This window comes from Acomys minous (assembly GCF_964271855.1).
Source record: "Acomys minous genome assembly, chromosome: 2".
Taxonomy (NCBI): Eukaryota; Metazoa; Chordata; class Mammalia; order Rodentia; family Muridae; genus Acomys; species Acomys minous.
The window spans coordinates 98,423,182-98,438,110 of NC_140484.1; the positions used below are offsets into that span (position 1 = coordinate 98,423,182).

At 37.6% G+C, this 14,929-nt stretch overlaps 1 protein-coding gene across 1 annotated transcript in view; it reads right to left on the reverse strand.

Moving 5' to 3' along the window:
- The window catches only part of LOC311592786 (uncharacterized protein), a 386,211-nt gene that overhangs the window by 80,659 nt on the left and 290,623 nt on the right, over nucleotides 1-14,929 (reverse strand). The window contains exons 50-51 of the mRNA XM_084773587.1: nucleotides 9,522-9,612; nucleotides 6,979-7,109 (exon numbers count right to left, since the gene is read on the reverse strand). Of these exons, the coding sequence (XP_084629713.1) occupies nucleotides 9,606-9,612 (7 nt within the window). The 3' untranslated portion in view covers nucleotides 6,979-7,109; nucleotides 9,522-9,605. The remainder of the gene's footprint in view (nucleotides 1-6,978; nucleotides 7,110-9,521; nucleotides 9,613-14,929) is intronic.

Consider the following 14,929-nt stretch of genomic DNA (forward strand, 5'->3'; position numbering starts at 1 on the left):
GAATCACTAACCAAAGGACATGCATGGACTGGATCTAGATTCTCTTACATATATGTAACCAATGGGCAGTGTGATTTCATGTGGACCCCCTACTAAGTTGAATGAGTGCTGTCTATGATATGAACTTTGTTGCCTGTTTTTTAAATATATTTTTTATTAATTTATTCATATTACATCTCAGTTGTTAGCCCATCCCATGTATCCTCCCATTCCTCCTTTCCTCCCACTTCCCCCCTACTCCCCTCCCCTCCCCTAAGTCTGTGTCTGAGGGGGACCTCCTCCCCCTGAATATACTCATACGGTATCAAGTCTCTCCTTGATGACCTATTATCTTTCCTCTGAGTGCCACCAGGCATCTCCATCCAAGGGACATGTTCAAATATGGGGAACCAGAGTTTGTGTGAAAGTTAGATCTCCTTCTCCACTCAACAGTGGAGAATGTCCATCGGCTAGTCCGGGTAGGGGTTCAAGGTTTTTACTGCCTATTTTTTCCTTGGCTGTTGCCACAGTTTGCGGAGGACCCCAGGGCCCAGACTCGCCTGTAGTTTTCCAGGACCCGCTGGATCATTCTATTTCCTCTTTCTCCCAGGCTTCTCACACCTAAAGTTTCAATAGGATGTCCTCCCCTCTTACCCACTATCCTGGTAGGTACAGTTTTTCATGGGGACGTACACCTTGGACTAGTGTCTCGATATAAGTGAGTATATACCATTTAGCTCTTTTTGCTTCTGTGTGAACTCACTCATTATGACAATTTCTAGTTCAATCCATTTGTCCACAAATTTTGGAAATTCCTTGTTTTTAATAGCTGAGTAGTATTCCATAGTGTAAATGTACCACAGTTTCTTTATCCATTCTTCTATTGAGGGACACATAGGTTGTTTCCAAGTTCTGGCTATTATGAATAAGGCAGCTATGAACATGGTTGAGCATATGTCCCTGTTGTGTGGTAGTGCATCCTCTGGGTATATTCCAAGGAGTGGAATAGCTGGGTCTTGAGGAAGCCCTATTCCCATTTTTCTGAGAAAGCCCCAGATAGCTTTCCAAAGTGGTTGCCTGTTTTTGATCACTTTGCCCTAACAGGGCTGCATTGTCTGGCCTCAGTGGGTGGAACCCAGTCCTGATGTGATTTGATGTGCTCTGGTGGGTTGGTGTGGGATTCCCCTTTTCTGAAGACAAAGGGAGGAGTCATAAGCAGAACAAGGTGGTGAGGAGGGACAGGGAGGAGAGGAACATATAAATTAAATATATATAAATATATAAATTAATTAATATATAAAGTATATTAATGAAAAATAAACTCATAAACAGGCTATAATTACACAATACACTATTTTATCATATATTGAAGGTGCTTTGATTTATTTCCTGAAGAGATATGTCAGACTTCAAATATACCTGTTTATAAAACTCCTGAAAAAAAAACAAAATTTTTAAAAAGCAAAGTTTCAGAGAATGCTTTCAGCCTGCTTTCAAGCCATAGCAATTTGCTCTTTATTCTACACATCTTGAACATCAACTGCCTATTTATATCCACTGTCTCTGTTACATTTCAGTACAGAGCATGAGGCTAAGGGGTCAAAGAATGTACACATGGCACATGTAGAAAACAGATGAGTCTTCAAGGAGAATCATAAATACTTCAAAGGAAGGAGGAATATAATCAGGGCACAATGTTCTTAGTCCCAAGGAAAGATCCATGCCATTGCAAGTAAAAACCCCTACCCTGTTGTACGATCTCCCCTATTAGAGTTCATACATCTCATTCTCTTTATAGCCCATAGACAGAAAAAGGTACAGGTTCCCAAATATTCCTTGGGACAGTGGTGGGAAAGCACTGAGACATGAAGAAACTCTCTCCTCGATATCTCAAAGTGACTATTGGCATTCCTGCTTGGATTGAAAGTATCCTGGGTCTTGGTAGTCCAGGAATCACATAGCTTTGAAAGGCATTCTCCTCAATAGAGGTATTGCAGTCCCAAAGGAGGATATCCCTGGCTGAACTGGAGTGCTGCAGTGTCACAGCTACGTTTTGCAGCTCCCAGGAGAGGGAATCCCCAGCTGAGCTCAGGAGCCCCATTCCACTTCTTCGCTTCTCCCATCTACCTTTCTTGGCTTCTTCATATGAGATAGTCACACCAGGAGCCACATATAATAAAAGAGACTTATTGTAAAGACAAATCCAGGGTTTGGAGTAACAAATTCATAAGTGGCAGCCTCTGCTCCAGGCAGAAAACAGCAGGGAACTGAACAGTAGGCAGGTCTTATATAGGATTTCTTAGGGGACAGAATTTTCCAAGGTGGATATTTCCATGATAAGTATTGGTGGGATTCCAAGTCATGAGCTTGTGGGAGTTCATGGATTGGTGTTTTGTTTTGTTTTTCTTATATTGTCAGGACTGTGTTCTCTCTTGCCCTGGATCTGGGAATGATAGTTAGACCTGTTATAAATTGACCTTGAGGTGTGTTAGGGAAGTCTGGAGGACAAGGCCTGGCTTCTGGAGTTCCTCAGGCAGAGGTCTGGCCACTTTCCCGACTTTAAGGTTTACAAAATTTACAAAGTTTACAAAGGGAGTACAGGTCAGCAAAGGTTTACTTCAGTAGCCCCATCATTTTGGAAAAATAATAAACCTCACTCAGGGATTCCAGCACAGCAGGAAAGTTTCCTACACAGAGAACATACCTTCCCTAATAAATAGCTCAATTGGTCTCCACTAGAAATAGTTAACATCTCCCAACTGACTTAGAAAAAGATTGGTTTCACTTTCTTTTCAGTACATCAGTAATTTTCAGTGCCATTTTGGAGTTTTATGTCATTTTAAAAAGGAACAAGACACAGAAAAAAAATTTGTTCAAATTTTTCTTCCCTGAGAACTCTTACACTTAAGCACCTAAACTTCACTATTAGAAATACATTGGCCCAGGATCAGCCTTGGGGTAAGACGGGTTCAGCATAGGGATACCTTTCTTTTTTTTTTTTTTAATACATTTTTATTAATTTATACATATTACATCTCAGTTGTTAGCCCATCCCATGTATCCTCCCATTCCTCCCTTCCTCCCACTTCCCCCCTACTACTCCCCTCCCCTCCCCTAAGTCTGTGTCTGAGGGGGACCTCCTCCCCCTGAATATGCTCATATGGTATCAAGTCTCTCCTTGGTGACCTATTATCTTTCCTCTGAGTGCCACCAGGCATCTCCGTCCAAGGGACATGTTCAAATATGGGGCACCAGAGTTTGTGTGAAAGTTAGATCTCCTTCTCCACTCAACAGTGGAGAATGTCCATCGGCTAGTCCGGGTAGGGGTTCAAGGTTTTTACTGCCTATTTTTTCCTTGGCTGTCGCCACAGTTTGCAGAGGACCCCAGGGCCCAGACTCGCCTATAGTTTTCCAGGACCCACTGGATCCTTCCATTTCCTCTTTCTCCCAGGCTTCTCCCACCTAAAGTTTCAATAGGATGTCCTCCCCTCTTACCCACTATTCTGGTAGGTACAGTTTTTCATGGGGACGTACACCTTGGACTAGTGTCTCGATATAAGTGAGTATATACCATTTAGCTCTTTTTGCTTCTGTGTGAACTCACTCATTATGACAATTTCTAGTTCAATCCATTTGTCCACAAATTTTGGAAATTCCTTGTTTTTAATAGCTGAGTAGTATTCCATAGTGTAAATGTACCACAGTTTCTTTATCCATTCTTCTATTGAGGGACACGTAGGTTGTTTCCAAGTTCTGGCTATTATGAATAAGGCAGCTATGAACATGGTTGAGCATATGTCCCTGTTGTGTGGTAGTACATCCTCTGGGTATATTCCAAGGAGTGGAATAGCTGGGTCTTGAGGAAGCCCTATTCCCATTTTTCTGAGAAAGCACCAGATAGCTTTCCAAAGTGGTTGTACTAGTTTGCATTCCCACCAGCAATGCAGGAGTGTTTCTCTTTCTCCACACCCTCGCCAGCATGAGGCGTCAGTTGAGTTATTGATCTTAGCCATTCTGATGGGTGTAAGATGGAATCTCAGTGTCGTTTTGATTTGCATTTCTCTGATGACTAAGGAGGTCGAGCATTTCTTTAAGTGTTTCTCAGCCATTTGATATTCCTCTGTTGAGAATTCTCTGTTTAGCTCTGCGCCCCATTTCTCAATTGGGTTATTTGGTTTGGTGGTGTTTAATTTCTTAAGTTCTTTATATATTTTGGATATTAGACCTTTGTCAGATGAAGAGTCGGTGAAGATCTTTTCCCAGTCTGTAGGCTGTCGCTTTGTTCTCTTGACAGTGTCACCTGCCTTACAGAAGCTTCTCAGCCTCATGAGGTCCCATTTATTAATTGTTGATGTTAAGGCCTGGGCTGTTGGTGTTCTGTTCAGGAAGTTGTCTCCTGTGCCTATGAGTTCCAGACTCTTCCCCACTTTTTCCTCTAACTGGGTTAATGACTGTGGTTTTAGGTTGAGGTCTTTAATCCACTTGGACTTGAGTTTTGTGCATGGTGACAAATAGGGGTCTAATTTCAATTTTCTACATGTAGACATCCAGTTAGACCAGCACCATTTGTTGAAGATGCTGTCGTTTTTCCATTGAATGGATTTGGCTTCTTTGTCGAAAATCAGGTGAGCAAATGTGTGTGGATTCATCTCTGGGTCTTCAGTTCGATTCCATTGATCCACTAGCCTATTGCTGTGCCAGTACCATGCTGTTTTAATTACTGTTGCTCTATAGTACAACTTGAGATCAGGTATGGAGATTCCTCCAGCGGATCTTTTATTGTATAGGATTGTTTTTGCTATTCTGGGCTTTTTGTTTCTCCATATGAAGTTGAGAATTGTTCTTTCAATATCTTCAAAATATTTAGTAGGTATTCTGATAGGGATGCATTGAATCTGTAAATTGCTTTTGGTAAGATGGCCATTTTTACTATGTTGATTCTTCCGATCCACGAACAAGGTAGATCCCGCCATCTTCTGATGTCATTTTCAATCTCTTTCTTCAGAGGTTTAAAGTTTTTTTCAAATAAATCCTTCACTTGCTTGGTTAGGGTTATTCCTAGATATTTTATATTGCTTGTGGCTATCGTGAAGGGAGTAATTTTTCTAATTTCTTCCTCTGCCTGTTTGTCATTTGTATATAGGAAAGCTACTGACTTTTTTGAGTTTATTTTGTATCCTGCCAATTTGCTGAAGGTGTTTATCAGCTGTATGAGTTCTCTGGTGGAATTTTGGGGGTCACTTATATACACTATCATATCATCTGCAAATAGGGATAATTTTACTTCTTCCTTTCCCATTTGGATCCCCTTGATCTCCTTTTGATGTCTTATTGCTCTGGCTAGAACTTCAAGAACTATATTAAAGAGATATGGGGAAAGTGGGCAGCCTTGTCTGGTCCCTGATTTTAGAGGGATTTCCTTGAGTATCTCTCCATTTAATTTAATGTTGGCTATTGGTTTGCTGTATATAGCCTTTATTGTGTTTAGAAAAGTGCCTTGTATTCCCGATCTCTCCAGAACTTTAAACATAAATGGGTGTTGGATTTTGTCAAACGCTTTTTCTGCATCTAAAGAGATGATCATATGGTTTTTCTCTTTCAGTTTGTTTATATGGTGGATTACATTGATGGATTTCCGTATGTTAAACCATCCCTGCATTCCTGGAATGAAGCCTACCTGGTCATGGTGAATGATGTCTTTGATATGCTGTTGTATTCGCTTTGCGAGTATTTTGTTGAGTATTTTTGCATCAATGTTCATAAAAGAAATTGGTCTGAAATTCTCTTTTTTTGTTGGGTCTTTGTGGGGTTTAGGTATCAATGTGACTGTGGCCTCATAGAAGGAGTTTGGTAATATTCCGTCCATTTCTATCTTTCGGAATAGCTTGAATAGTATCGGTATTAGCTCCTCTTTGAAGGACTGGTAGAATTCTGCGCTGAAACCATCTGGCCCTGGGCTTTTTTTGGTTGGAAGACTATCAATGGTTGCTTCTATTTCTATAAGCGAAATAGGGCTATTTAATTTGTTTATCTGGTCTTGGTTCAATTTTGGTAAATGGAATCGGTCGAGAAATTTGTCCATTTCCCTTAAATTTTCAAATTTTGTGGCATAAATGTCTTTGAAGTAGGTCCTTACAATTCTTTGTATTTCTTCGGTGTCTGTTGTTATGTCTCCCTTTTCATTTCTGATTTTGTTAATTTGAATAGCTTTTCTTTGTCTTTTAGTTAGATTGGCTAACGGTTTGTCTATCTTGTTAATTTTCTCAAAGAACCAGCTCTTGGTTTTGTTGATTCTTTGGATTGTTCTCTTTGTTTCTAATTTATTAATTTCAGCCCTGAGTTTGATTATTTCCAGGCGTCTACTCCTCTTGGGTGTTTCTGCTTCTTTTTTTTCTAGGGCTTCCAGTTGTGTTGTTAGGTTGTTTATGTGGGATGACTCCATTTTCTTTTTAAAGGCACTTAGTGCTATGAATTTTCCTCTTAGCACTGCTTTCAATGTGTCCCACAAATTTGGGTATGTTGTTCCATCATTTTCATTGAATTTCAGGAAGTCTTTTATTTCTTCCCTTATTTCTTCCGTGACCCATGTGTCATTAAGTAGAAAGTTGTTTAGTTTCCACGTGTTGGTATGCTTTTTGTTATTTCTATTGTTGTTGAAGTCCAGCTTCAGACCATGGTGATCTGATAAGATACAAGGTATTATCTCAATCTTCTTGTATCTGTTGAGGTTTGCTTCGTGACCAACTATGTGATCAATTTTAGAGAACGTTCCATGGGGTGCTGAGAAAAAGGTATACTCCTTTGCGTTTGGGTGGAAAGTTCTGGGATACCTTTCTATTTGTATTTTTTCCTCATGTAGCTACTGGGAGCACGTCCTCAACATCCCAACACAAAAATGCTATGTGTTGCTTGAGCTCTACTTCCCAGGCATAAGCTTCTTCCCTAGATTATGCAAGGTCAACCTGCTGAAAGCAATATGAGACCACAGATACTACTTACAGGTTCCTGAATGTAGATGCAGATCATGTCCAAGAATTACTTTTGAATTAAGGCAGAGCAGAACACTTTCCCCTTCAAAGTACACACAGTTTTGTTCCTCAGAATCATCTATTTCATGATAAATTCTCTGGCTAGTAATAGAAATGCTTAATGAGTTATGACACATACTTTAGAATAAACATATAATGAGAGAGTAAATATATATATTATATAAATACATATAAAGAGGGTAAAATTTATCATAAATATAATATGTATATATACATATATATTTTCCAAAAATTATATCAGAAAAATTTTATGCTTAAACTAGTCAAACAGATGAGAAGAGTAGAAATTATGTCACCATTGGCTATAAACATAAACAAAGCAAAAATACATGGATGATCTGGTATGTTTAAAGCAATAGATTTCTCATTATAGAGGACATGTACAACTACAAGTAAGACTAGCAAGCTTATATAATATCATCCCAAGTGTTAATGAAAGCCTATATGTCATGTAGATATAGACTGGATATAGACCTCCATAGTAATTAGATAAAGAGTTGAGAGTTTTTTCATGGGTGATGAAATGCTTATCTATCAAAGATTTTAACTTCTTTTCCCTCAGAAATTCTTTATCAAATACTAGTGTGGATAACAATATGGGTATATTTTATACAAAAACATTGCATGATGTACATATATACAAATAAAAAGAAACAGATTGATACATATTATATCACACAAATAGAATAATAAATTTAAGGAATATGGGAGATCTGATGAAATTCTTCTGTAATGTGCTTATTTGACAAGGCCACAACAACTCCTAAAACCACAATACCTCAGACACATGGCATTTTCAAAGACTTCACTAGGTAAGATTCAGTGTGATGGCAAAGCTTTCATATAATTTCAATATGGCCACTCGACATAATAACTATCAAGTACAGCTTTCTCCTAAATGGATAGGAGCTTAGATGGATAAATATGCAATAATTATAATGCTGGGTTGTAATTTAACAATTAAGATTTAAAAAAACGATATAAAGTTAAATATTGCCAATAATATCTATACAATCTGAGCATCCATGACTTAAGGTGTATTTTGTGTTTCATTGTCCACTTTCAGGACTAAATTTGTGAGATCAAAATGCTTAAAAAGTTCACAAAGTTCTACGTACAAAATGTAAATATCTTTAACATATGCTGTCCTGATCTCAGAAATGGGCAGTCCAGAAAGTAGCACCCATCCATGGCCTCTGCATCATCTTCTGCATCCTGGTTCCTGCCATGTTTGTATTTATGAACTGTTTATGTCCCTTTCATGTACTATGATATGTAAGTGTAACTAAGACAATATACAATGTACATAGGGACATATTATAATATATGTGAGCAAAGCATAGAGGCAGAATCAGCAGCTTCAATGGCTTACAATTCTTCTCAATCTAGACACCTGCATAGATATAGAACTAAGATGAATGAATCAGGTCATATTTCTGATGTGTCTTAAGGAAAAAAATGAATTAAACATAAAAGATGTGGAGATAAATCACAAACAATGATATATTTATCATAGATCATATTTTATAAAACAGCTCATGTAGATAAATAGTCAGTACTTCACATTTATCTAATGACAAAAACGACTACACAACATTGTAACAAAGACTTCATGCTTTTCAAATTATATAAAATCGCATATGCACATATATGCCATTTATTATACTGAGTAGATAAAAAGAAGCATATATATATTAATTCAACATGTATGTACTGACTTCCATTCTGATCAGACTACGTGAGCGACTCTTTTCTTCTGTCCATGCTTTCTTGACATGCCAATTTCTGAGTGGATCTGATGCATGAGTAATAAAGGATTTCTTGAAAAAAAAAGTCACAGCTGGGTGAAAAGACACAGGCCTTTTTCCATGAGCTCAGAGATGTAGAGTCAGGCATCTATCTCTGAGTTATAGGCCAGCCTCGTCTACAGAGTGATTTCCAAGACAGCCATGGCTGCGTGTAGAAAGAATGTCTTGAAAAAAACAAGGAAAGGAAAGGAAAGGAAAGGAAAGGAAAGGAAAGAAAGAAAGTCTCACATTCTTTCCTAAAATTTGCATTTATATCTACTGCAGCTTTAAACGTGTTTTGCTGATGAAGGCCAGTGTAAGGTTGTTATTGTTGTTGGTTTCTGTTTGTTTAGTACATATGGAAGAAGAGAATATACACATAATAAGTACTGCTGGACCGAATATCATTCATACAAGAAAGATTCAGTCTGGATCCTATTATTAGTAAAATTAGCTACTTTTGATTTTGAGATACCTTTTATTAGGAAAAAGCAAATAAACATTTGAGTATCCTGTTCATTTCATGAAGAAAGGTGATGAAATTGAATTTCAACAATTTAGGATATTATTTCATCCGTTATTTGTGATGAGAATTACTATTGGACAGTTTAATTACTATTGTGCATAATAACGGATGTTTATGATACCATACTTTACATTCATGTAAATATAAATAGCTTTATCAATAAAAATTCAGTGCACTTACCCTTTAGGTTTCTCATGCATTCTATCTCCAACATCATCAATATCATCCATCTAGACATCAGTGTGGAACAAAACTTGCTCATAACTAGAGTCTAAGAGAAAGAGAGATACAAGAGTTAAGCATTAGCGCCGAGTGTCTCTCACCTCGTAATGCTTGCAGAAATGCATATTATCTATGACTCACTTACAGAGTGACAATAATCTCTGCAGAGTCCTGATGCTTACTCCAAATCCATCATACAACACAGGCTTTGAGAAATTTCCAATATTTCAGGAGATATCCCTCCATCGGAAAACAAATCTAAATTTTCCTTTGCTTTCAGTTATCAATTATATACAGCTTCTGGCTTAAGGATGGGGACTTGTGCTGATGTCCTTGTGTCTGGAGCTCAATGGTTGGCCATCTGAAAGCAGAGTTATAACACTCCAATCCTCATTTGTTTCTATTCTGCTCTCATCAAGATTCTTAGAGGTTCTAATTTTCAATCCAGGTTCTATTACGAGGTATATATTGATACTGATATATATATATATATCACATAACACAAAGCTGCCCACTATGTGTAAACTTCCAATCTTCTTCTACTTCATCTTGAAAGCTTTATTCTGAGATCCTACTAAAATATTACTTGTAGTTGTTTAAATTATTAGGAAATGGGAAAGTGCTCGTGCTTGTGCTGTTCTGTTGTGAGCCACAGACAATGGAACAAGAGCTGCATGAATGAATCTCCCTTATATTCCATACCACATGTGAGTCAAGCTTCTGTCAAAATGCATTTATTCTAGTTTCCAATAATGTTGAGTAAAAATTATAATATTAAAGTGGTAAAAAAGAGTCTCCTTTGTCACTCAAATTCATATTTACTCTACTTCTTACCAGCTTGCTAAGTTGAACACTACAGATAACAGTGGTAGAGAACTTGTATGCAAAGCCCATGATTTTACAAAATCCCCTCCAGTATTATCATTTCCCAAATCTTATCCCTTACCTGAATATTGAATGATAAGTGATTCAAAGCAACATGTGAGTTGTTAATGATAGTTCTGGTCAGGAAATTAAACTTATATTGTTCCACATATGGTATACCTGGCTAAATATCCACATACAGTAAAATCATGAAGCTTAGAAAATTTATAGCTTCCAATTTTCTGAACCAATCTAATTTTTCACTAAATTTTTGATATGTATGCTTTTGTCCATATCCCAGATTAAGGTACGACTAACCCTTCAAAAACTAGCTTCATTTTGCAGAAGAAGGAGCATTACAATAATCCACTGGTGAAAATACAACTGACTTTTGCATGCTCGTAGATTTTGTTAAATTATCCAACAGTCAAGCATCAGATAATACTGTGAATGAAGTGGCAGATGATATAATACATAAAGGAATAGTATGTCTGCTGTGGTAAATTGCACTCTATACATGACAGAAACGATGCACCAATGAAGTTTCAGTCATAAATATACCTAAAGAAGAATACAGTTCAAGTCAAAATGCCAAAGTTGTTGCAGGAAAACTCACAAGGTTCCACTGCTAGCTGAAGAGCTACAGGAAATGATACTAAGAGTTGGAGAAACAGTCTTATCCCACAGGAGCACTTTGATGGGACAGAACAGCCAAATCATTCATCCCTAAACACACACACACACATACACACACACACACACACACACACACATATACACACACACACACATACACGCACATATATATTTGCAACTCCTAATATGTTCAAAAACTGCTCATAAGATATACAAAATTATATGTATGTAACTACAAAAATTATTAAGAATAAACTGAATTTTCTATTTCTTTCTTTAGAGACTTGTGGAGAGCTGCGAGGTGCCGCGCCTTAACAAGGCGCAGGTTTCCGCCATCCCGACAGTGAGCTCTCTCTAAGATAAACAAGTCCTCATATGGCAAAAGGCTGTGCAAGGGTAACAGGTGATCTGATGATGAGCAGTCCTGCTCTGACGCGGACCTATGAGGAGGTGGCACCTGGCATGAGCTGATTGGCCCTTGAGTTGTACTTAAGCTTGGCCCTTCCCTTCTTCGGGGCCATTCCCTCTGAGCTTAATCCTGAGTAAAGATCTCGAGAAGAAGTCTGGTTGTTGGCGTCTTATTTCCGCTGGATGGTGTGGTGCTGACAGAGACTTGACGTTTTTTCATATAAGTCTTTCATTTGTTGGGTTAGAGCTACACCATGATGCTTTATACTCTTTGTGGCTATTGTGAAGGGTATAGTTTCTTTATTTCTTTCTTGGCCATTTGTTATTTGTATAGAGCAGGGCTACTAATTTTTTTTAGTTGATGTTGTATCTAGTGGTATCTGTACTGAAGGAGTTTAGCAGCTGCAGGAGTTCCTTGGTGGAATTTTTAGGATCACTTATGTATACTATCATCTCATCTGCAAATAGTGATAGTTTGACTTCTTCCTTTCCTATTTTTATCCCCTTGATCTCCTTTAGTTGTCTTTTTGCTCTTGCTAGAACTTCAAGTACTATGTTGAAGATATATGGAAAGAGTGGACAGCCTTGTCTTGTCCCTGATTTCAGTGGAACTGATTTAAATTTCTCTTCATTTAGTTTGATGTTGGCTATAGGCTTGCTGTCAATGTGCCTTGTATTTTCACTGTCTACAAGACATTAAACATGAATGGGTATTGGATTTTGTCAAATGCTTTTTCAGCATCTAAGGAGATGATCATGTAGGTTTTTTTCCTTCAGTTTACTAATATGATGGATTAAGTTGATGGATTTCCATATATTGAACCACCCCTAGATACCTGGTATGAAGTTTACTTGGCCATGGTGAATAATATTTTTGATGTGTTCTTAGATTCTGTTTGAGAGTATTTTATTGAGTATTTTTGTGTCAATGTTCATAAGAGAAATTGGTCTGAAATTCACTTTCTTTGTAGAGTCTTTCAGTGGATTAGGCATGAATCTCCATTCAGAAATTTAGACCCAACAAGATAGGGAAGATGTTTAGTTCAAGTTTACCAAATACAAATAGCCAAATCACTATGAATATAACATTTATATAATTCCTGATTGTCTCATGGTTTTTCCTGCTGTGTGTAATTTATTTTGTTCATGCGTAATAATATAAATGTATTTGATAAAAAGAAACATAATAAAAAAAAAGAGAATAAGCTGAATTTTAAAACAAATGTCTCACACCTAGGAAGACCTTTGGGTGAAGAAGGAGCAGTGTGAATGATCTAAATGTTGTGCCTATATGTGCATATGTAAAAAATGTATATCCTTCCTAAAATACAGGCTTATATGGAAGTAATTTTAAAAACTCATCTTACCATAATTAAGATAGTCTCCAACTAGATGATATGTGTCTAGCTGCACAAATCATCAACAGCCATAACAAATCATTTCACAGAAGAGCATTGATGCACTGATTCACTGATTCATCTAAAAGGGTAACAGCAAGGAGCAGGGATAGGCTTGATTGTCTTCACATATATTGCTTAGGCATGGATACTCTGTGAAGTTCTAGTTAGAACTCAAAATCTCCCAAATTTTCCTTTAAAATGTATTTTTAAAAATACTATCTTTGCTTTCCATAGAAACTTAAACTCAACATAAATCATGACAAATTTGCTTTCTGGTAGCCCACATAGGCTTCTTCCTCTGTTTCTCCATTATCTGCTTTCCTCCGGGATGCCATCTCACTTTATAGACAATGTTTTCAGGCTATTATAAGTCATTTAAATCCGCCAAAGCTTTTGCAATTTTATAAGGATCCTGCCTGATCAAGGAAATCAGCAAGAACACTAACAATTCATGCCAGACTCAAAATCCTTGCGAAACTCAGGCCTTCTTTAAGTCTGTGATGAACTTTGTGCTATCAGTCTCAGTCATTGGAAAACAGATATTGCTTTCTTTATACCCAATTCCCTCAGTAGTTCTCTTGCCACCTCTATGGTTGTCCATCCACCAATACCATTCTGGACCTTCTCTGGTGAAAGGACAGCATCTCTAATGCCATATACGAAGACTTCTCATCAGGAATTGGTTCCCCTTCTACCACCTCAGTTTATGTAGCCTATCTACGAAGGGGCATATGTGACTAAATTTCTCAGTTTCTCTGGCTCCCTAGCTTATGGACAGATTGTGTCTGCCCCATGTTCATTAAACCCACTGTCTTGGATATGAGAGGTACTTTTTATTTTCTACAGTTTTCTTTTTTCTAATTCCACCAATTTTATTCTTTGTATTTGATAACCATTGTCTCAGACACCTAAACTTAAGGAAGTCTGGTGGCTGAATTGTGGCTCATAGATTTTTCCATTTATCAGTTCCAATGGTACTGCTCATGTGTGTATTTTCTTTTCTCTAGGTTTTTCTCTTCCTCACTGCAACAAGATTACAATAAGATACTGCTTTGGAGGTGCCAGATAATGCTCTGTATTACTAGTCTAATTAAAGCCCTCTTACACTTTCCTCTATACTTACTTACTTTTAGCTGTAAATAATATCAGTTAACACTGTCATTTCTCTTCTGTTGGGCAGCTTATATGCTCCAGTGGAAGACATTATTAAAGTATAACTCCCACATCACTTTCTGTGTAGAATCCACCCCTTACACCAGTAGTTTCCCTCAGAGCTGACACTCACCTTGAGACACACCTCTCATTCCTCCATCAGTAGCTATAGTTTTTCTTCATGTACTTACTGATCCTGGATGAGCTATTCAGGCTCACACTCAAGAAGTGTTTCTGTTACCATATACCACACAGAAAAAGATTACAATCCCGTGAGTTCTCTAACAAGCAGCCACTACCCAGGTGGCCTCACATTTCTGACATAACTCAGAACACCTGTCACTACGCCTATCCCTGACACAACTCCCCTACTCCCTTACAGAAAAAAAAGTACCATGTGAAAATATCCACTGTATTCCTCACAATCTCATGCAAATTTTGTTAAGCTACTGTTCTCTTTCCCCACATCTAAAACATCAGAGCTTTTTCCAATCTCATCAGCAGTTTTGTTGTGTCCTCCAACTGTATCACATAATGATAAAATTCCTCTTCATACAGATATATTTACACAACTGCATGTTCCTTTGAGACACCAATGAGAGATTAATTAACATTTCTACAAAATTTTGCTCTAGGGGAATCAATACCATTTCATGATTACTTAAAGAGCAAAGGTAATAGGCTACTCAGTGGAGTTTGAGTGTGACCATCCAAGGTTGTACCAGAATGTCTTTGTCAAGCACAGATAATACAGTTCATATAATTACATACATGGAGCACTTTTCCCTAGTGCTATATACACTAGCTGCTTTGCAAGATCATTTTCACTTTTGCCAGAGTTGCATAAACCTGGTAGTAACAAATTAATTATATGACTTTGAAGATAGTTCTGTGAAATGAAGATAT